Raw genomic sequence first — 21617 nt, 5'->3', positions numbered from 1 at the left:
TTGGAAAAGAAAAAAATAAATAAGATAGTGTGGGTGTTATTCAGGAAATATTTTCATATTTTTTGTTTGCAGCTGAGTTTTATTTTATGTTGTTAGTACTGATTAGTTACAATCCTGACTGCTAACGCTCCCAGCTTAGTAAGCAACATACTACTTAAAAGCGAATGATTCTCCTCCCTAGTGGGAAATGTTAGTAATAACTCATGGGGTCTGATGCAGCTAAGTGCCTATAATTAACAGCACCACTCCATCTGTTCCCACCAGTCTGTTATTAGTCTTCTTCAGAGTCATTACAAGTTAAAGATTGTTATAACAAATAATGGGACTCCTGCTGATGGAACATTTGTCTAGGAAAAAGAGGTCTTTGCTTTTCTTTTCCATAATTTCTGTCTTTATCGTGGCTTTTTGACTTCTATTTGGATAAGTTTCCTTAAATGTGATGCAAATAAACTTCCAAAAGTGTGTGCATATTCTGGCTCACTTCTGTCAAAGCCACTGCAAATAAATTGAAGGAGTTGCTTATAGTTCAGTGTTCTAAACCATTGACTTAAAGTAAATGCATGTTCAAAACTTCACTGAAATATATGAAAAAACAAAGCTCAGTGTAGCACTTAATGAAATGCTGACTATGCATAAGTGAGCATTTGAATTTTTTTTTCTTACTACAAGGTAAGCTGCATTTGACTGTTATTTGTAAAGTTATATTTATAGACTACACATAATTATACCACTTTTTAAAAAAAATTGCATCCTTGCAAAAAACAGTATTTCATTTAAGAGTGTATTTCTTATGTTAACTTTTCCATTATAGCAGGCTTTCAAGCTGTGTTTCTCTAATAAAAAGCGATTTCCTTCTCCTGTATAATTCTACGGTGCTTCTGTTTACGTGTGTCTATACACACAGATACAGCATCCATTAGTATCAGCAGAGAGGTAATGTGGAATTTTCCAGCAGAGTTTGAGCTAAATGTAAGGCCTCTAAGTATTAGAGCACCAAGATTTAAATATGTATCTTCAGTTTCAGGGTTCCCTTTTGTCTTCAGGTAGAAGATGAGGATGAAAGCATGTCATCACTGTGCAATACAAGATCTTCACAGAAGAAAAAATTCACCTTACCCATTGCAGTTCTGTATTTTTCATATATAATACATCATCAGCAATATATCCACTTTCAAAGCAGCATAGAATTCAATTGACACTGTTGTCGCTGTGCTCCTTGCCCTTGGCCATATCTTTCATTGGTTTCATTATTTTATTGCCTTCATTATTTCTGGGATGGTAATAGGGCACAAAGTAGCATATCATTATCCTTCTGCAAGTAGGCTGAGACAAAGATTCAAGTATCACTGTATTTCCTCTATGCTTTTTGTAGACCATAGAATAGTGTAATTAAAACCAGCAGAAGTCTTTAATAGCTTTTCAGCTTGTTTTTTCTTAAACTGATTGTCATCTGTTAAAGCAGGGGATGAAAAATGATCTCGGTAACGATATGCATTGAAACAAGCTTGTGTCAGTCTTTGCAATGAAGTATCTGGCAGAATTTTAAGCATCTGATTGCTTATTCCTTCATTTGTTTTGCTTTCCTGGAGCAGCAGCAATGATTCAGCTCTGATCGTTTAAAAGAATGCAAAAAACCCCTGCTTTTCCTGTAAGGACTCAGAACAACTGGGAGTTGACTGGAAGAGCTAGAGGATTGCATGACTGACATTTCAAGGCCAAAACATCTTTCTGAATCTCTTGGAGCAATATGCCCATCCTTGTTTAGACTATTAGACAAGGGAAGTGCAAAGCTGTTTGAGCTGACTGCTTCTCAGGCTGGACTGTCTCTCTTCCATACATAAACATCTTTTAGATAACAGGCTGATAATCAGCAAAGCCCTTCCTCCTTAAAACAGCTCAAAACTTTTGATCCCTGGAGTTTCACGCTTGTTTTGCAGTTGGAGACTTACTTCAACTGCCTCCTTCTACAAAAGGACTCACAGCTCTGTGGGAGATGGTAGAAATCTCTAATATGCATATGCATGTTCTAGTTGTATTGGGTGTATAGCTGAGGGGAATGCTTCACATGCACAGGGTCTGAACTTCTGCACTCCCACAGTTGTCTGCACCTTCTGGAAAGGACGAGGGAAACAGTTGTGCTTCAAAGTCAGCACAAATTCAGACCATGAAGCTGCTGGGGTTTGCAGAGGAGAAAATGGGGGTGAGAATGTCTTAGATGTGGTGTTTGCCTTTGTCTGCAGAGCTAGGAAGTGGGCCGATATGAAATAAGGTCTAGAGGAAAAGAAAACCATATTTCCACTGCTCCCTTTGTTCTGTGTCATCCAGACACTCATTTTTTCATATTTAGGGAGTCTTTTTGCTGTAATTCAGTTTTGGTTTGAAGAAAACATTGCATTAAGGAAGCCCATTGTAAGGAAAAGGATGGGAAATATTACCTCATTCATTTAAAAGCATGTGACAGGATCCAGAGGATGAGCACTCTCAGTGGAATTTAACCTGACTTCTGCACCTTAGGAATGGCTACCTCCAGTCACTTTGATCAGTCTAGAAAACAGCTGTCGCAAAGTAGTTTCTTAAAGAAGACAGGACACTTGGGTGTTTAAGTGAGGTAATGATTTTTATATTATGTGCTCCTAGCTTCTGGGAATTGATGTTTAAGGACTTCCTCAGCATCTGCTCCATTATGTTTAATAAATATCACCTGGATTAACTTGTTAACTACCATTCTTAAGCAGATTCATTTTAGTCTCTGCAGCATCTTGTGTCATTTCCATGTGTTAGAAAAACAGACTGCTCTTGTCTCACCAAATGAGATCTCTACCTTGCTCTGTGAAAATCTGTGATTCTAAAGTTACTTTATAAGCATGTAAGAGACAGTATAAAAATTCGTTGCTGTGCTGTAGCAGAGACCAATAATGCTGTTGATGAAAGCAAACTGAAGCTAGCCATGCCAAATTCCCCTAAGGCTTTATCTCAGTCCAGATTTCTTCCTTTTCTAGGAAAATAATCTCATTAAGCTTTACTCAATCTGCATGTAAGTCTTAAAACCCAGTGCAGACTGAGCTGAGGAAGTTTCAGCTGCAATCTGTACTAGATCTTGGATGTGTAGTATTTTATCTTCTTTGTTGCTATTATGTATTTCTAAATTACTTTTAGCTGTTCTAAGATTTTTGGGACTAACCCCTGCTCTTTGCTTTATTAATGCAAATCCAACAAAACTCCACTAAGGCTAATTGAGTTACTGAGAGCTACCTCTGGGTATCTGTGGGTGATTACAACTTGTTCTTGGCAACCAGTTCTTTTTGTACTTCATCCTGTTTAAATTGTTTTTACTGATGCAGTTAGTTTCATTATAAACCAATAAGACTTTCATGAATAAGTATTACAGGGCTCTGATCTTAAATTTTGCAAATAATGATTTCTTTATTTCCAGTACTAGTAGCTACAGTTGTATCAAAGGTCAATTAACAATACCATTAGAGTGGGCACCCTTTTAACCTGCTTGCCCCTTATATACTGGAAGGTGAAAAGGTAGGGGCAGCTGTTCAGTGAGGTAATAAGGATCCGTGTAAGTAGTGATGTTTTACTGATCTTGCTAATGGGGGGGGGGGGAGAGAGCAGTATTCTCCTTGCCAAATGTGGTGGCATCAAGCTAAACTGCGGTTCTATTAAGCTAAAACCTTTTTCTGCAATATTTTCTAGGGACCTTAATGCAGGCTTGATTTTTGCTTGAATTTGGTGCAAATCATCTTGGTTTATATCTACAAGTTGCACCTGTGAAACCAGCTATTTAAGAGGCTTTTAAGCTTCTAATGTTCTGTATTTCTAGGGAAGAACCTTGCATGACCCCTCTGCACACGCAGTCTTGCCCCAGTATGGCCTTCCGTCAGGCAAGCTTTATTAATGAGTGCTTGCACACTTGAACTGGCCATTGCAAAACAGCTCTGGTCCATGTGAAATGGAAGAATGCTACTTGCCTTGGTACAAGTCTTACCCTTTTGCGGGTAGTTGATCCAACTACTGCTATTAAACTAAAGGGCCATTAAAGTGTAGTTGCAATAATCACCCTCTTCTCTCTAGGGAAGAGAACATGTTAAATGAATAAACTTGATCAGTCTCAAACCTAGAACATCCACAGCTCTTATTGGCAATAGTATCAAGGAATAAATCAAGATTGGTGGAGATGCTGAGTAAGTTGAATGGTCTTACTTTGTTTTATAACAGAATAGACTAGATTTTTAGTCAGGCTTGCCTGTAAAGAATGCAGACTGCGAATGTGGGAAGGAAAACAATGCAAATGTGATCTCTACCCCCTCCTAAAATTACAGGTGTCCTCTCAAAAGTAAGTTTACTTTCCCCTCCATTTTCAGACAGCTTCTTTAAAGATGGCTTTGTTTTTCTGAAATTCAGTCCTGTTCTGAAATTTTTTTTGCATAAGTACTTAAGATGTCCATCTCAGTTTCAGAAGGGAGATGGCATAGTGTTGATGGTGTCCTGATCACTTTTTAATTAGGATAATAGCAATTCCTTTTTTTTTTTTAGTGCATTCATTTGACCAGTGTCTTGGCATCAAGTTCTCACTGGTGGCTTTTCAGTACAGTGCTGAACAAATGAGAGTCTGTAATCTCAGGAGTTCTGGGAATCAATTTAACATGGCTCCTGTTTGAAGCCAAAGGCTGCTATACCTCTGACTTAAATAATAGTGCTATATGGTCAACAGAACTGGAAATGTCCCTGTAAAAGTAGTGGAGTGATATACCTTTGAGTACAGTATGGAATTTTATTTCCTTTTATATGTCCTCTTAATCAGGATGACACTCAGTCAGATGGAGAGACTATTAAAAGGGAACTGTCACGTATCCAGCCACTTAGACACGTTAGCAGGTTTAAAATTAATAATGCCTACTCAAGAAAAAGACCTGGGCTTTACTGAGTGAACTAAGTTTAGCACTCAGTTGTCAAAATAAAATCCCCAGCTCTAACAAAAAAAAAAAAAAAAAAGAAAAAAGAAAAAAGTTGGAAGGGCCTACAGTATGCTCTAATCTTCTGTTTGTATCCCTCCTCTTAACTGTGAAATTGAGGGGTTTTAGCACAAGGTCATCTTGTGGTGGTTGTACCATCTATTAGAAGAATGATAAGTCTTGTACATGCCTGGTGCTTCCAAATGATACTGTAATGCAACCAAAGCTGATTATGCTGTCTTTGAGAACCTCACTTGGACTATTACGTCCAGCTGGAGTCACTGCATCTGAAAATGATAATGCAGAATTAGAGATCTAGAAGCAAGTGACTTAACACTAAGTTTTGTGTGGAGAGGGAGGGAGATAATGGGCAAATAAGAAACTTCTGTTTAGACAAATGCATAATGAATTAGGTAGAAGCACAGCTTGAGCCCTCTGTCATTTTATGTCAAATATGAGAACAGGGGGATATTCCCCTTTTTTTTTCTTTGATTTCTTTTTTTTTTTATTACGGTATGTGAATCCTTTAATTCTTTAATACAAAATCTCTTCCTAGTATGCAGGAGCTGCTGAAGAGAAATGAGCAACTTGGGGAAGAAATCAGCCTGAACAAAGTCTGCAGTTAAAGCGACATACTGGTCTCTGTCGCTTAAATTATTTTAGCTTTTTTCCAGTTAGGAAGCCTTCCTCCATGGATAGATATTCCTTAACTGTTCACCTTAGAGTTGTAAGCACCTTCCTCAAACATTGGTTGCTAACTATATCAGTTTTCTGACTGCATAGCTATACTGTGATTCTGATGAGACATGACATGCTGTTTGCCTCATTTCCTTGTGCCTAAGGCTCTCCTTTCACTGTTACCCTGTCTGTGTTGTCTTGTCTCTTTCCAAGTGATATTCTTACTATGGATTAGTTGTGCTGTTGACGGTAAGATTGCCATGAACTATGTTGAACCCTGAAGCACCACCTCTTCTGAGCTTGAGGATTCCAATGACTTTCTTTATTCTTTTGCTACCTGCATGTAGACAAAGTGTTTGATGTGACTGCTTGAAATGTCCCTGAGCACAATGGTTCCAAAAAGCATTTGTTCTTATCTATCAAATATGACAAGACCCATGAGTCAGAGCAAGTTCTGCTTCTACATGTTGCACGAAAAATATGTTCGGGAACTGAAAATGTACTATTTTTCCATCACCAAAAAACATGTGGAGTCTGTTGCTCCACAAAGGGGGTGTGTGTGTGTAGGCCTAACAGTGTTGCTGCTTAACATATTTTCATTAAGCACCTGGTCACTGAGAACTTATGTTCATGGCTTTTTATCCTCTCTGTAATACATAGCTTTTGTGTCACAAATCTGTTAAGACACAGATCTGTTCTGATTCTAGCTGGCTCAGAAAAGTTAAAATTAATGCTGATCATGCAGACACTGGCTAAACAAATGGTCTGTTTGCATATTTCCAGTTTTTCAAGGAAACAAATGTTTATTTTGTGGTTCTTATACAATGAAAAGAGGACACATGTAGATGAGTCTTTCTTCTTGCTCTCTTGGAGGATTGTCATTATGTGTGACAAGGAACTCTGAGGTGTACAGATTCCTTGGAGGACTTGGCAGTGTGAAATGGACAGATATATGTATGCAAAACGGACGTAACCTATTTTGCATTTTCTAACAGATATTCCACTAACATTAGTCACTTTCGTGACTTCATTTTTTTTTCAGGCAAGTAGCAGTACAGAAACACATTGTAGTCTTTTGTATTCATTCAACCTTTTATTACTTTTGTTATCACATTTGCTTCATTTATTGATGCTGGCACTGGATGCTCAATTTGTGATGTACTTGTATAAAAACCTCAGGTCTGTAGTGAAAGTCATTGAAATTGAGCTTTTGATAGTAGAGTGAAATAAAACATGCTCTTAATGAATGGACAGTTCTGTTCTTAAGACTAGATGAGACAGTTTTTCCTTTATTGTAAGTGGCACCCATTAACATCTGTATTTTCTTGGAAGGAAAGAATAGCTATGTAAGAGGCAAATTGACACAGAAAGTCTTGTTGAGTTGTGATGATAAAAAAATTAAAAAAACAACTGAAATAACTTTTAGATTTATTTTTGAGTTATGAGTACTTTGAAAATAAGTTATCAGTATTCATTGCTGTTATCAATAATGAATATGTAAGTTGCTTTTCTGGAAAATACATGACTAGGTTGCCCTTCTAGTTCATGTTAATTTTCTTTGAAGGAATGAACAAGTGCAAATAATCAATCTGATACTTGTACACAGAGGGAGATATTTGCCATAGTATTCAGCCAGTTGTGGTTTTCTGTATCTATTTATCTTTTTTGATGTAAGTACATTGGAGGACTTCTAGTAACTAAAATATGAATTCCCATTGCATTTTGTGAGTGTGTATGAACTGGTAGTAAATTACTAACAGTGGGCTTTCAAGATCTCTCCAGATTAGATATTCCTATCTATTGGCTACTTATTGCCATGGTATCTGAGTACCTTTGTCAGTGATACTTCTCTATGTAGTCTTGGACTTTCTTCCTTTTTAGGATCAACCCCCTATATTTTACTTCTGATATTGTTCAGTTTGTATTTTTTTAGATACCATGGGTTTTGTATCTGCACAGTGGAAATAAGTTGCCTGAATAAGAAATGCTGTGCAAGGAGTGAGGTACTACTTTAAAAGTTACAACTTCGACAACACTGTAAATCCTCATGGAACAGTTTTCAAAATCAGCTTTGCTAACTTTCTTGGGTAATTTTTGTTAATGAGTGCAATGTATGTGCAGGCAAAATGTTCCATCCTTGAATGGGTGACCACAGCAATTTCTCTTTCCAAAGTGAGGTCAGGTAGTACATTTAACTAATGTTAGTGATACATTAGCATCAGCGCATTCTGTATTGGAAAAAACAACTAGCCTTAAAACAAGGTAAAAACACGTTGACTCTAAAAGACAATCTCATTATGCAGCAGTGGTAACAAAAATGAATGCCACTCTTAAACCCTAGCATAAATCTTCAGTTTGTGCTGATCTTGGAGACCTTGAAATCCCTTCTGATTTGTTATTTGAGGCCATAGCTGTTCGGAAACAGCTTTGTGCTTGCTTTGTAATTGCTCTTTATCAGGCAATTGCTTCCATTTCATAACTGTGGAGTTGGTTCTACATGCTGGCTTTAAGCTTCCAAATGATCAGCAATTTGACATTTGACATTAAGTGGTTGACCTTTAGTGGATAAGAGGAAAAGCTAATAATTCCTAGTGTTTACAGCACTGATTTTAGTGTGATACTGCTTCTTTCCATCTAACTTGCATCTTCAACCACTGTTGTAAATTTTTTCAAGTTTAAAAGCAAATTGCTGAAGCACACAGGCCTTGATGCTATGTTTTGCACTGTGGGTAATCCTTTTATTTTAGTGCAACTCTTTAGTCCCTAAAATGACATGCAAGCCTCTGTTAAAACATGGGATCTCTAATCTTTGCCTTCCTTATTGCGGTTTTTGTAGGGGTACGAGCCTGTCTACAAACCACAGTACGAGAACAAGAAGAGAAGTATGAAATCCAAGGTGGCCCACAAAGAGGCCGGCTCAACAGAGAACAGCTGGTGGGTTTTATTGCTTGAGACAGATTATCTTAATGACCTTTGGTTCATACATTTTTGCCCTTTGCCACATGTGCAGTAGATGTAAAATTTTAATGTGGTCTTGTACAGAAATTTGATTATGTGCAAGGTGATTGAAAGAACTGCGAACACCCATAAAGCTGTCATTTTTCTCTATTAGTGGATATGTTGCTATAACCTTGTCAGAGGGAATGCTGTATTACATTCATGGAAGAAGCTGTATGGGACAGGAAGTGATGCTGCTTTGGCCTTCTCTGCTCAGCTTTAGAACCTTGTTGAAATTATCTGAGAGTTGAGAGAAAAATGTTTTTATTACTTCTTGTTTCCATATAGGGCCACTTTTATATTTAACTGGCTTAATTTCTGGTTACTTTCTGGATTACACTGGAGAAATTCATTAAATGTATTGTAACAGTAGCTGTAAATATTCCTAGCTCATAGTTCAAACCTTGTTGTGCTGGAAAATATTTAAACATAAGCAAGGATTTACCACGTAAGCAAGCTTTTCTTGATTGCGTACTTATATGGAGGACCTTACATGTTAAGTTACTGTTCTAGCTTCCAGCATTGGCTATTTTAATTTTTTTTTTGTAGACACTGATTGTTCCTTTCTACTTTTTTCCTGTGTGCTCAGTTGTGAAGTCCTGTATTTAAACTTGTTTTTTTCCTTCCACTTAGCTGCCTAAGTTGTTTGATGGATGCTACTTCTATTTTTTGGGATCTTTCAACCATCACCAGAAGAGTGATCTTGTGGAGCTGGTCAAAGCAGCAGGAGGACAAATTCTGGTTAGGCAGCCAAAACCAGACAGTGATGTGACGCAGACAATCAACACAGTGGCATACCATGCAGAATCTACTTCTGACCAGAGATTTTGCACTCAATATGTAATCTATGATGTGTCTTCTAAATTCAAGCCAGAGAAAATTCGTCAAGGCAAAGTCTGGATGGCCCCCTCCAGCTGGCTTATAGACTGTGTGATGTCATTTCAGCTCCTGCCTGTAAAATGAATAGCAACATCTCATGAGTGAGTTGTGAGAATGTGGTGAATCTTGAGCAGTTGGAACACTCTGGTAAACACTGGTCTGAAGCTATGATTTATGTTTTGCGCTTAGGAATACAGGAGAGCTTTGACCATTTAAATGAGTTACTAAGATCACTGATATGCTGGAATAAATGAATTTACAATGGAGCAGAGAGAGAAATATACTACATTGAAAAATGTGCCTTGGGTTATTTAGTATACTTTATTTTTGCATTTAACTGTACTAATAACTGACATTTTATAATTAAGATTTTGCAAAATGAAACCTTTTGCATTCTTGATTTAAACTAGCCTTTTGTATGTGATAGAGCATGACCCTATTTCTTTTCTGTTTAATATTCATTGACAAGGCTCTACTGTATGTGTCAAGATTTCCCAGCCAGGCCAGAATTTGTATTTTTTTAAAAAAAAGGAATTTGCATTCGAACATAGTCATTTGCCTGTGTAGACATATCTTCTACCAGATGACGTGATGTTTCATGTAACATCTTACAGCTGAATTCTGCAGGAAATTCTTGGCATGGGATAAGCCTTGTAAAAATTAGAGTAGAACTAATGGCCTGAATTCACTTGAAAGCAGACAATTTTTAAAATGCTATCTTTAAAAATCTTGGTCTAAAATTCCTTATTTGTAGCAAGAGTAATGCTTTATTCACTTCTGTCCTCTTTCCTGCTTGTAAATGTGTAAGTCAAATTTGATTCTATTTTCTGAAGGTTTTTAAGTGTCATGATCCTTATTAAATTATAATCAAAAATATTTCTGTAAGTATGGATGGTTGCTATCATGGTTATTTTAATGAAAAAAATTAACAATCACTAAAGAATTTTGCCTCACTTTGCACGATTGTACTTAAACTTAGCAGGCTACATTGGAGCAGTATTTGATTTGTTCATATTTGTTACAATGCTTCTCATAATTATCATAAGTTATTGTCAGAATCTTACTTCCTTACTTTGTGCTCTTATGTAGTGTCTTGCATCTTTTGCGTTGCCTTAGTTTGTAAATTCATAATTTAAAAATGGTGTGTCATAATAATATACAATGAGAATGATGGTTGTGGGATAAAACAAAGTTTCTTGTGTTTTGCTTTTGTATTGCTTATAATAAAACTTTTAGTGCCAGTAAGTTTGGAGTATCTTATTGCATGAGCTTCACTGCAGAGTAAGTACATAGCCCATCTGTATCTCAACAGGTAAATGGAAATGTAAGTACTTTTTCTTTGAACTTGATACAGCTGTGAAGATAGCATATACATCTGCAAAAGCAGCTCTTCAGTGTGAGAGGTGTTTTCTGTAACCATTGCCATTGGAGATCCTATGCCAATTTTCAGTATGCTCTATAGAACTCTTACAGCTATACACTTCAGGTATAACAGGAATAGTTTTCAATAACATCTGCTAGACTTCAGTAGCTGGAGTATCTTGATCTATCACTTATGCTAGACTGAATCATTGTTCTTCACTAAATGCAGTTCTCAAGTACTTGCACGTTTGTGTGAGCAAAAATGCAAGGCTCATTAATAAATGGAACAACCCATGGGATTAATGTGTTTTGGGTTTTTGTGCAGATAAACACTGGCAGCAAATAAGATACTGAGTCAATACTGTGTGGACTTAATCATTTATTTTAACAATTGTACCACATTTTAACTTGGCGTTTCATAGCACATCAATATACCTAATGTGGTATTCTTTGCAAAAGTAACAGTGAATCTCTGCAAAATTCTTAAGAACGGAGCTTTTCTGCTGTGTACCAGGAAGAAATCTGGCCCATCTGTAATCCAGTTCTACATCCTAAAGTAGAGGCAGCAGATTTACAGATTTTAAGAGCCATTGTTGCTTGGTAGCTGAAAAGAAACTGTTAGAAAATTGCCTTTTTTTTTTTCTTTTTTTTAAGCCACACTCTGAATTCTTCCTAAGGTCTTGTTCCTTTGAATCAAGTCATGTTTTCAAGCAGTTACTATCAAATCATATCCTCCATATCATACTGAGGAGTGATCCTTACCCTTCTCACTGAAGTGTACTCAAGATTAACTCTGGTCCTTCTCCTTCAGGTCTCTTCAGGAATTCAGAGTTTGAATGTGATCAACGTTTGTAGACTTACGCACTTAAAGAGCCTCACAGAACTGCAGTAAGGAGACTTTGCTGCCAGAATTGCAGCAAGTGTTGAACACTACTCAAGCAATAGGTAAGTACGCAAAAGATAGAAGTCAGTGACGTAGACCCTGCTTAATTCACTCTTGCAAATCATTAAAAGCAGAGGGATAGCCCTTGATAAAACATGTCCAAAAAAAAGTCTTGTAGTAAGGATAAATCAAGTCCCTTAATCCATTGGATGGATTTTGGCTCATGAAAGCAAGGTTATAAAATCATGAGGCATGTGGTAAAGGGTGCGTAGGGATCATTTCTCACTGTCTCTTCTAGTCCAAAGACAAGGGTGCGTTAAAGGAAGCTCATAGGAGACAGGCTCAAAATAGAAGAGATATTTCAAGCAGCGTGAGTAGACTTGTGGCACTGACAGCCATAGCCTGGTTTGTGTGCTGTATGTTTTGGCATAGTCCGAAGCAGGGAGTAGGTGAGTTCATCGAAGAAAATCTGTTAAAGGTTAGTAAAGAACTTTAGCTATAACATGAATTTATATTGGTATTCTGCTGAAGGGCATGTACTTAATGTGCATTGATGATTGGGGCATTTGAAGAGGTGGAAGTCCAAGACTTGCATTCTGGATTATAGGTGTTTTTATTAAGCTTGTGTTTATACCTCAAAAATGCTGTGATGTTCAGGCTAGTGATTTTCAGGCAGCTTCCCTTGAAATTTATCTGTTTATCTCATTATAAATTAGTTCATCCGGGGCACCTTATAACACCTTCGGTAGCAATGTCTGGGGTTCAGTGACATCAGTTTAACATCACGAATAGTTGATGATATTTTTAATACTGTATAATCTTCCTGAATGGCTGTAGCCTGTGGTCTAAGGGAGAATATATGAAGCCTGGCCAGTTTGTTTTTATGTGGGTTTGGGAGGTTTGTTTTGTGTGTGTATCTGTATTGAAGTGAAAGATACTTGAGAGTATGGAGGTTGCTTCCTTGCATCAGTGTCCTGGGTAGATCGCAGGGAATATTGTCATAGAATAGTTCATACTTTAGGCTGTTTCCACCTCTGTTTGCTTACTTGTTTTCAAAGATATCATAAGGTTTTTTTTTTATCCCTAAAATACCAATAGTTCTCTCTGGCCTTTGTTCCTCTGGCTATGAAATAAAATCTGTTCTCTGTTGCTGAACACTGAGGATTCATTTGTTGTTTGAGCTACTCAGAAGTGACTTTCCTGAAGTAGAAGCGAGTGGCCCATAAAAGAGCTTATTAGAGCAGTGCAGAACTGAATGTTGCATTATTTCTGCAAGTGTTTCAGGGAAACAACCAGCAAAGAAGTAGTACCAAACAGTGGTAGCTGCTTTTTGCTTTTGAATTAGAATGGGCGTGCCTGGGAGATGTTCGGGGTCTGTCGTCTCGCAGTCCTCTTCCAAATGAATAACAAGCATGGGAGGGTCCAAAGGCTAAAGCCCCTCTCTTCTGCTCTATCACAAGCATCTCAGCTGAGGTTGGACCTGAGTAGCTATGTGGGACCCAACACAAAGTTAGCCGTCATCAGCCTGGGCAAGGCTCACAGAAGGGGCGAGAGTGATTGAAGAGCAATTATTCAAGGAAGGGAGTAATTCTAGGCAGGGAATTGAAGCTGGATGCATTCCCTGCCTAGGTCCAGTGTCTTATTTAAGACCGAACTTAATCTGGAGCAGTTACTTTATGCTGCAGTCTTCCAGGAGATCAGCGCTTTGGCTAATGAAACTCTCGCAGATATTCTGCTCAGGACAAAGATAGCTGTGTGGAAGCCATGGACTGTTGTAAAATTACACATTGGTGTGTATTATTTGGGGAAATCATGTAAATGTCAGGATCATCTGGTCCCCCTGCCTGTGCTTTCTGTGCTGCTTCTGATTCATGTGGGCTAGCTTTCCTGTCAGGGTGATAGAGGGAAGGGGAAAAATTGGTTTATAACTGCCAGTGCTGCAGTGCCAATGGAGCTGCTGGGCAGGAGCGTCTGTTCTGGCCCATCTTCTGGATCGGCTGAACTGCCAGCAAAGTCTGGATAGCAGCGTCCTGGGATCTTGCTGAGATGAAACATGGTAGATCAAAGCTTTTCTTTTTTCCTCCCTAAGCTATTTTGTACTCCAGTGCTGGAGGATCACCTGGTTTTGCTCTTGGAAATGGGGTGCACTTGATGTCAGATTAATTGGTATTAATTACTTTGGCCCCATGTCCTTTTTCTGACTTTCTCCCATACTTTGCAAGAAAAAGCAGTTTGATGGAAAGGTTTGAATCTTTCTCTCTGATAGCAAACCAGACTGCACTGTGTTGTAAAAGCCAACATAGTAGGCTTAAATATCAGCTTAAAAACTACAGAAAGAGGTCTTTGGACAGCCGGATAGTATTGGCTAGGAAATGGGCAGTAGTTCTCGATGAAACAAATGAAGATTCAGCTGTTTTTAATAGCAGTGCAGTACGTTCTATCTTTTCAGACTTGTTTGATTTAAATTAACTGTAGTTTAATTAGTGTTAAATTGCCCTTAAAAGCAGAAGAACATTTTGTATGTAATCAGATGGGGGAATGGGAGGAAGGTTCCCACCTTCCTTTTTTTTTTTCTTTTTTTTTTTTGTCTATGGAGAAGATGCATTTTCTGTGCTTCAATTTAATTCCTGGCAGGAGGTCTGGTCTGATGAAGTAGCAGAGAACCATCAGCTCCCGCTGCGTGTTTGAGACACTGCTGTCATTCACCGAGCGGAGATGCTGAGGCAGTGACAGGCAACGGGATGGCTGGTACCCGTGGTTTCGTTATGCAGCAGGGGTTGCGATGTCTTGCTCTGGTGGGTGTTGGAAGCATTGTGCACCGCAGCTGGGAGAAGTTAACCACGCAGTGCCATGGTTAGCTGTGTTACAATATCTGCCCTGGATATCCAAGTGTGTTTAAGAAGCAGAAAGGTTTCTTCCCTAATGGGCACAGCTGTAAACCACAGCAGCCCTTTCTCAGGTCTCAGTTTGCTTTTGGGCTATGTCTATGCAGTTAAGTTACAGTGAGCATGCTGAAGAGCAGTGCTGTGCTATGAGGAGGGCTGCGCAAGAACGAGCAGCGCTTACCTTCACAAGTCCATAAGCTAAACAGATACACAGTGAGAATAGGGTTAAAATACATATAAAAAATGGGATGTGAAGCAGCAGCTAAGCTGGCTGTCTTGCTCAGCTTGCTGAACTGGTAAGAATTTACTTATTTCTTCAGCTAGTGTGGGGCTGGGTTAGTTTCCTGCTAGTTTAGCAAACTACTAGTTCTCAGAGGAGTCAAAAAAGTATTTGGTGGGGGGAGCAGGTGTGAGGCTGCATCTTTTGGCAGTGATCAGCTGGGGCTCAGTTGCGATACGAAGGCTCCCAAAGTGAGGTTTTCCGATTGCTGCACGTGCTCGTGCACTCCACATTCCTCTGAGGGAGCATCCCAGTTTCTCTGTGGGGTTTGTACTGGGTGCTAGTGGCAGCCTGACCAGGGAAATGGTTCTCTCCTGCTCTGCTGGAAGGGTTAGCTTTGAACAGCTGGTGCCAGGGGAAACCCAGATCACCTATAGTTCAGGTCCAGCTGGAATTCATGGTCTCTAGCAAAATTTAACTTTTTTTTGTGCAGCATAAAAAATCTGAAGGAACATTTAAAAAAAAAAAGACAATATTGGGGGCCTTTTAATTGAATTAAATATTAACATGGATAATGCAATCAATGCTCTATTGATTGCATTAGCCACAATAATGCTTAATTCAATAAGTCCTCAGTGCTGGATCTTTTTCTTCCCCTGTGTTTATTTTATGCTGTGCAGCAATGTAATGCCCATATGCTCTGCCCGGCTGTGTCTGAGGGCAAAAGAGCCAGGCTGCACTCCTGGTTGAACTTGTTCACGTGCCCTCCAGTTGACTGTATAGAGTCAGGGTCACCTGCGTGGCCAATGTAACCTGGATTCAAAACAGCTACTCTTAGTGGCATGCATAGTTTTTAAAGCTCCCACACAAACAATATTGGTATTAATGTAAATATTGCCCATGACCTCCATGTGCTTTGCTTCTGGAGCTGATGCAATGCTTCATTCCTGCTCTCAGCAGTTGAGTCCCAGCAGCTGCGTGTGTCAAAATGGGAAGAGTTTCTACCCTAAGCTCTCTAACGTGCTTCTGAAGAAGTGCCAGGTTCTGGTTTTAAACTCAGCCAAGCTTGAATAATTTTATCTGTGGTTGTAGGCAGAAGGTTTTCATTAAATTAAAAGTCACAGTTTTGTTTAACTGAAAAATTGGAGGCAGATGTTCTGCCCAGCTCAATTCACTCACAGTACAAGTTTTCTGGTCTCTGGTTCTTTGCCTGCTGTGAACCTGTTGAACAAGGTGTGTTAAAATCATCAGGGAACAGCCTGGAATAAGCATTTGTTTTTTTCCAGTGATGTCTTTTTGTAGACTCTTTCAAGAGTTTCCATGGACTATTGGCTTCTGGTTTCAGAAAAACTGCTTGATGAGATGGACCTTGACTCAATAATGAGAGATGGAGAAGCTCCTTACACCAAATTTGAAGTTTCTGTAATCTCTGCAGCAGCATACATCTGTGGCTTAGCAGTGGGGTGTCCCTAGCTAGCTCAGGTCTTGTGAGCTACAGACTTGCTCTCCCAGCCATCGCAGGACACCAGCCTTGCCCACAGAGCTGGATGGGTGCTTGGACACATAGCCTACCCTGCACCCTGGGCTAGCAGCACAGGACACAACTGGTCCCGCTGGCAAGGCAAGCTTTTCCTAATCTCTGCGGACGCTGAGGATGCTCTCATCAACAGGTAGAGAAAGTAAGGGGAGAAAAGGGGCTGGGATTGATTTGTTCCTGTTGCATTCCACCTACATTTGTCAAATCCAAGGAAAATCCCATAACCTTGCTTTTATTTCCTCCTTATGGGGCCCATGTGTTTCAGCACTGAAGCTTTATTAGCGTGCCGGGAAGTAGGTAGGTACTAACAGTATCTGGGTGGAAAAGGGATAGGCACAGTAACCTCAGCTGTAGTCAGCTAGCTGGAGGGACCGGGTTTGGAGATAGCCATACATTTTCACTTGGTTTTGAGCACCTGCACTCAGGTACTTTAAACTGGATTTAGACTGCAAAGACAGATTGTGAATGCAAAATGGAGCTCCAAGCTTTGAAATGGAAGCCCCCAAATTCACACATAAAGGAGTAAGTGATCAGATGCAGCAACTCCTGCGTTAAGATGCCATGGTTGTGGCACACCCCATTCAAAGGGCAAGTTCTAGAAGATCCACAAGTCAGAAGGAACCACAGTTCCTACTGAAGGCCAGGCAAGGTAGTACCGGCTCTGGATCAATCTCTGGACGGCACTGTAGTGAGCTGTTAAATTGGAGGTGGCACTTGCACTACAGGCATGAGCAAAGAAGTGACAGAGCCGGAGCAGAAAAGGAAAGAATAGTCTTCACAAACACACAAGGGTGTAAAGTTGTCACTCACCTTCTCCCTGCAAACAGCATGCTGGAATCCTGTAAGGATGAAAAATGTGCACCCTGTTGAGGCAGGAGGAGAACTGGCTCCGTGTTTAAGTGGGCAATGCTCAAGTTAGCAGAAGAGGGCCGTAGACGGAAGATAACTCTTCTTAGCTCATACTCACCCCAGGTGCTGTGCTGATGGCACCGTAGAGAAAGCCCCAAGGCCAGAAGATTGCAAAAGGTATAAAGAATCTCATTCTAATCTCATTCAAGGTGCAAGCTGCCTTTGAGGTGGTGGTGTATACCCGGTTGTACCTACACTTAGTCCTTCAAGGACTTCACAGTTGGCTGGAGGAGAGGACAGAGATGACAACCAGAGACCTGAAGAGGTTTCATGGGGAGCTGTGGGGTGAAAAAAGTACTGGTAGCTCTAGCACCCAGTGAGAGAGAGGTTTTGTCCAGGATCAAGCTCCTGTCCTGGCAGCCATAGGGAGTCCCAGATTGGTGCTGACAGCTTCTGGCTGGCTCCAGATGTTAAATGAAACTGGACTGCGGCCTCTTGTGTTTTAGGAAGATTGCTGTTAGCTGTGACTGCCAAGGAGGCTAAATCACAGTTTTTTTCTGTGCCCTACTGGTGATAAATCTTTGTACATTTTATATTTGATCATGGTAGCAAAACGCGCCTGACTGCAGCGGGGAGAGAGGCTATAACCAGCCCTTGGGGATATGTTGTGTATTCCCACACCTAATTACTGCACATTAAGGTAACTATCGAAACTGTCTTTGCGTATTAAATGATAATATTCACTTCTCCTGGTCTCATTCTTTCCCCTTTCTCTTCACATCCCTGAAAGAAAAGCACTTAAATGTTACAATTTTGAAGCAGAGCACCCAGCAAGTGAAAAAATCCTCAAATGAAGGTATTTGAGGCTCTTTTGTGTCTTCAATGCCATGGTCACCCATCCCTCTTCTCTACCCAGGCTGCTCCTGGTATTTCATCTTCAAAGAGATAATCTTAAAAAAAAAAAAAAAAAAAAAAATTTTATACCTGCTTGGAGGACTGAACAGTTGATTTCTCTGGGCAACTATTTCTGGGGGGATGCCCCACAGAAGGATGGCTGTGTTACACCAGAAGGGGTTTTTCCTAGTGATTCTGCAAGCAATGAGGGTTACTTTTCCCATGACAAGCAGGAGCTCAGGTACCCAGAGACTGGAAATCATTGTTTTGGTGCTGCCCAGGCCAGTATGAGAACTTGGGAAGGAGCTCATGTCCATACAGAGTGGTGTTGCACTGCCCATCATCCAGGCACCCATGGTGAAAGGCTGTGTTGGAGTAAGCAAAGCCATTTTGTCTCCCTTACCACAGCCTCCACCAGCGTGCTGGGCAATGCTTGCATAGGCAGGTAGGCAAAAGAAGAGGAAGGTGGAAGAAAAAGCATGTGTGTGGCAGTGGAAGAGATTTATGCAGGTGCTTCAAAGCTCTGCCCTCGGGCTGAGCAACACAATTCTCCTGCAAAAGGGGCAGTTGCAAAGATCAGTTTCCAAATCTTCACCTTTCCAGGCCCTTTTTGCAGGGTTTCTCTGCCCAAAGCAAATCAGAGAGCTTTCTTTAATCATCTTGCATTTGCAACCACCTTTGCATGGGTCTCTGTCCATGCCATGCCCACTTCAGATTTTTACAGACATATTCACTGCGCTATAACATTTACGCACCATGGTTCCCAGACATTTCCTTCTAATGGATTTTGCATTAGTAGCTAGTATCGGGAAATCTAGTACCAAAAGGTTAATGTACATCCATTAGTCCTTTTTTTCCCCCCTTCTTCTTTATGTGCTAGTACAAGACAACCAATTTAGTAAATACATTAGGTCTGGAAAGGGTCTGGAAGCACTTGAAATTCTGTACATGCAAAGCTGTGGGGCTATTAATATTGTCCTGTCTAAGTACCTGCGGGTAAAGTGGGATTTGCAGATGTTGACTGATACCTTTCAGGTGTTTTCCAGCCTCCACAACCTTTCTTTTCCTCAGAAAGAGTTGGGGTTTTTGAGACCTGCTCTCTTCATCGAGTGGATTGCTTGCTCTGCATCTCCTACATCAGGAAGGATGCTGTGCTTTCACCCATGTGCTCTCTCAGCTACAGGCAAGCTAAGGAGGAACGATGTCGGGGTAGTTCAGGCTGTTGTGTGGGCAGCTGAGCTAGCTTTAACAACTAGACCATTCCTTGATCTGCAGCAAATGGTTTTCTCCCTCCTCCCCCTAAAGGCAGCATGACAATTTCTGTCCTGCTAATTGGAGCGAAGCTGAACCCTAAGTGTATCTTGTTGCATTCTCTGATCTGCACTTTAGATAAGGTCAAGCTTTTTCACTGAAAAAAATCTATTACTCTAATGACCATAAGCAGCAAGTAGGAGGGGTAGGAAGGGCTGGCTATTTGTTTTGCCTCCTGATGTATTTATGATTTGCAGAACTTGCCATGCTCTTTAACTGAAACCTTATGTTTTAGGACTGCAGACCTTTGAAAGTTAGTAATTTAGGTCATGATACTCTCATGCTGGCTGTCTTGTCTTTAGCAGGCAGTCAGTACAGGCTGAACCTTCTCGTCCTTGGAGCCAGCTACCAAGACCCTAATTGAGAGCCACACAATTGCACTCAGTCTTCCCACACCCTCTTGCCCGCCCCAAACCAAGGACTCAACCCTCAGGTCTTCAGTTTCCCCAAGGTCCTTCCACACATCTTTTACCTGGTTCTCCATGCTCCATGGTATCCCACTTTCCATCCCCGGCAGAGCTGAGGGGCTGGGCAGCAGAGCAGACACAGTACATGCAAGATAAGGTATGGCCAACTCACTACGCTGTGAACCAGCAGCTCCTCATTTCTGAATCTTGTCACTGTTATTTCCTGGTACCACACTACTGTTCAGACCAAGGATTTGTGTCTGGCACGAAAAGCTGTGGCTCATGGAGAATATCTGCACTGGTCTTATTTGAGCCACAGTGTGGACACCTCTGTGATGACCATTGCAGGCTGAGCTGCTGCAGGGTGGTCTACCACCATGTATGGGGCTCAGTTCTGCAAGGGGCAACATCCCCATGCTCCTGACTTTAGCTGACTGTTCTCCAGGTAAGCTCTCCTCTACTGGAGGCTCACTCACTTGAAGATATTTAGGTGAAATGGGGGTACACAAAGCTGGGTGCATGAGCAGCTCTGGATATGCAATTTCAAAACATTGCGGAATCAAGGCCAAAAGAAAAGAAAAAAATCCCATGCGCTTTAATTTCACTTAATGAGAAACCATTTACAGCTTTCCATTTCTGATCCATATCTTTCCATTTCTATTCTAATGGTAATTACTGTAGCGGTTTATTAACAAAGAAATCATTTGATAGCTTCCACATATTCCCATACTTAAGTATCTAACAACCTATTGATTCAATATCCTGGCAGTGTTGCTGATTGAGGAGCTGGAGTTTGATTTCTTTTTTTAAGCACTTTGATCATTTCACATGCAAAGGATAATTATTTTTCTGGTTGAAACAAGGGATGGATTGCAGATCGATGGAGTCTACAGTATGTTCTTGTGTGTGATCCCTGCTGCACCCACAGTCGGGGCAAGCAGTGTCTGCATTTTCTTATAGAAGGACCTTGAAAAATTGTCATTGAGTTGGATTTCTGATTCCTGAATTACTACAATCAGCAATGAAAAGGTATGCAACAAACGTGCAGAGAGGTAATTTCAATATATGACGCTACTGAGCATATCTTTATGAAGGGGTTTTGTGTTTGCAACTGTATGCCCTGCTTTCCATTGGGCCCCAGCAAGATGCTGTGTGGAACGGGTTTCACAATGGCAATGCATTTTCATAGCCCTCACTCATGCTGCAGACTCATGACACTGCTGCTTGCTTCACCACCCCTACTCTTGCCTTCTGGATGGTTCCTCACTTTTTCAAGGTGGCTGGAGAAATTTTTCCCTGACACCAGTTCACACTGATACTGAAGACCAGGACACAGCAAGAGCTCCCAGAGGGCTATGCAACATGTGATGAGTGAGTCTGCAACAGCACACAAGCCCAGCCATGGTCCAAGGACGGCCCAGGCCCTCAGAAATAACCAGCAGCCAGTCTGCCACTGCACTGGGATGGCTGGTGTGCGTGAGAAGTGGCAGAGGCTCACGGGAACGAAAAATAAGGTGGTGTTTCTGGAAGCAGCATGTGGCATAGACTGCTTGTGCACATTGCCATCATGCTTTTTGCAGATTCTTAGCAAATTGTTCCCAGTTATGTTGGAGCCCTACATGGGAATTGTATTTCTGCTATTAAACAGCAGGGAAATTTGCCTAGAAAGAGGCTCCAGCTACTTTAGTAAGAAGATATAGACCAAACGCCTTTGGTCCCAGCATGAGCCCTTCTAGAAGGAGTAAGGGGAGCAG

At 40.5% G+C, this 21617-nt stretch overlaps 1 protein-coding gene across 1 annotated transcript in view; it reads left to right on the top strand.

The window, feature by feature from the left end:
• The window catches only part of BARD1 (BRCA1 associated RING domain 1), a 44827-nt gene extending 34067 nt beyond the window's left edge, over positions 1 to 10760 (top strand). The window contains exons 10-11 of the mRNA XM_069782049.1: positions 8476 to 8573; positions 9270 to 10760. Coding sequence (XP_069638150.1) covers positions 8476 to 8573; positions 9270 to 9599 — 428 coding nt within the window. The 3' untranslated portion in view covers positions 9600 to 10760. The remainder of the gene's footprint in view (positions 1 to 8475; positions 8574 to 9269) is intronic.
• Positions 10761 to 21617: the final 10857 nt, after the last annotated feature.

The sequence above is a fragment of the Haliaeetus albicilla genome, chromosome 4 (genome assembly GCF_947461875.1).
Source record: "Haliaeetus albicilla chromosome 4, bHalAlb1.1, whole genome shotgun sequence".
NCBI lineage: Eukaryota > Metazoa > Chordata > Aves > Accipitriformes > Accipitridae > Haliaeetus > Haliaeetus albicilla.
The sequence above is the reverse complement of the archived record's forward strand: the minus strand, read 5'-3'. Positions and strand labels throughout refer to the sequence as shown.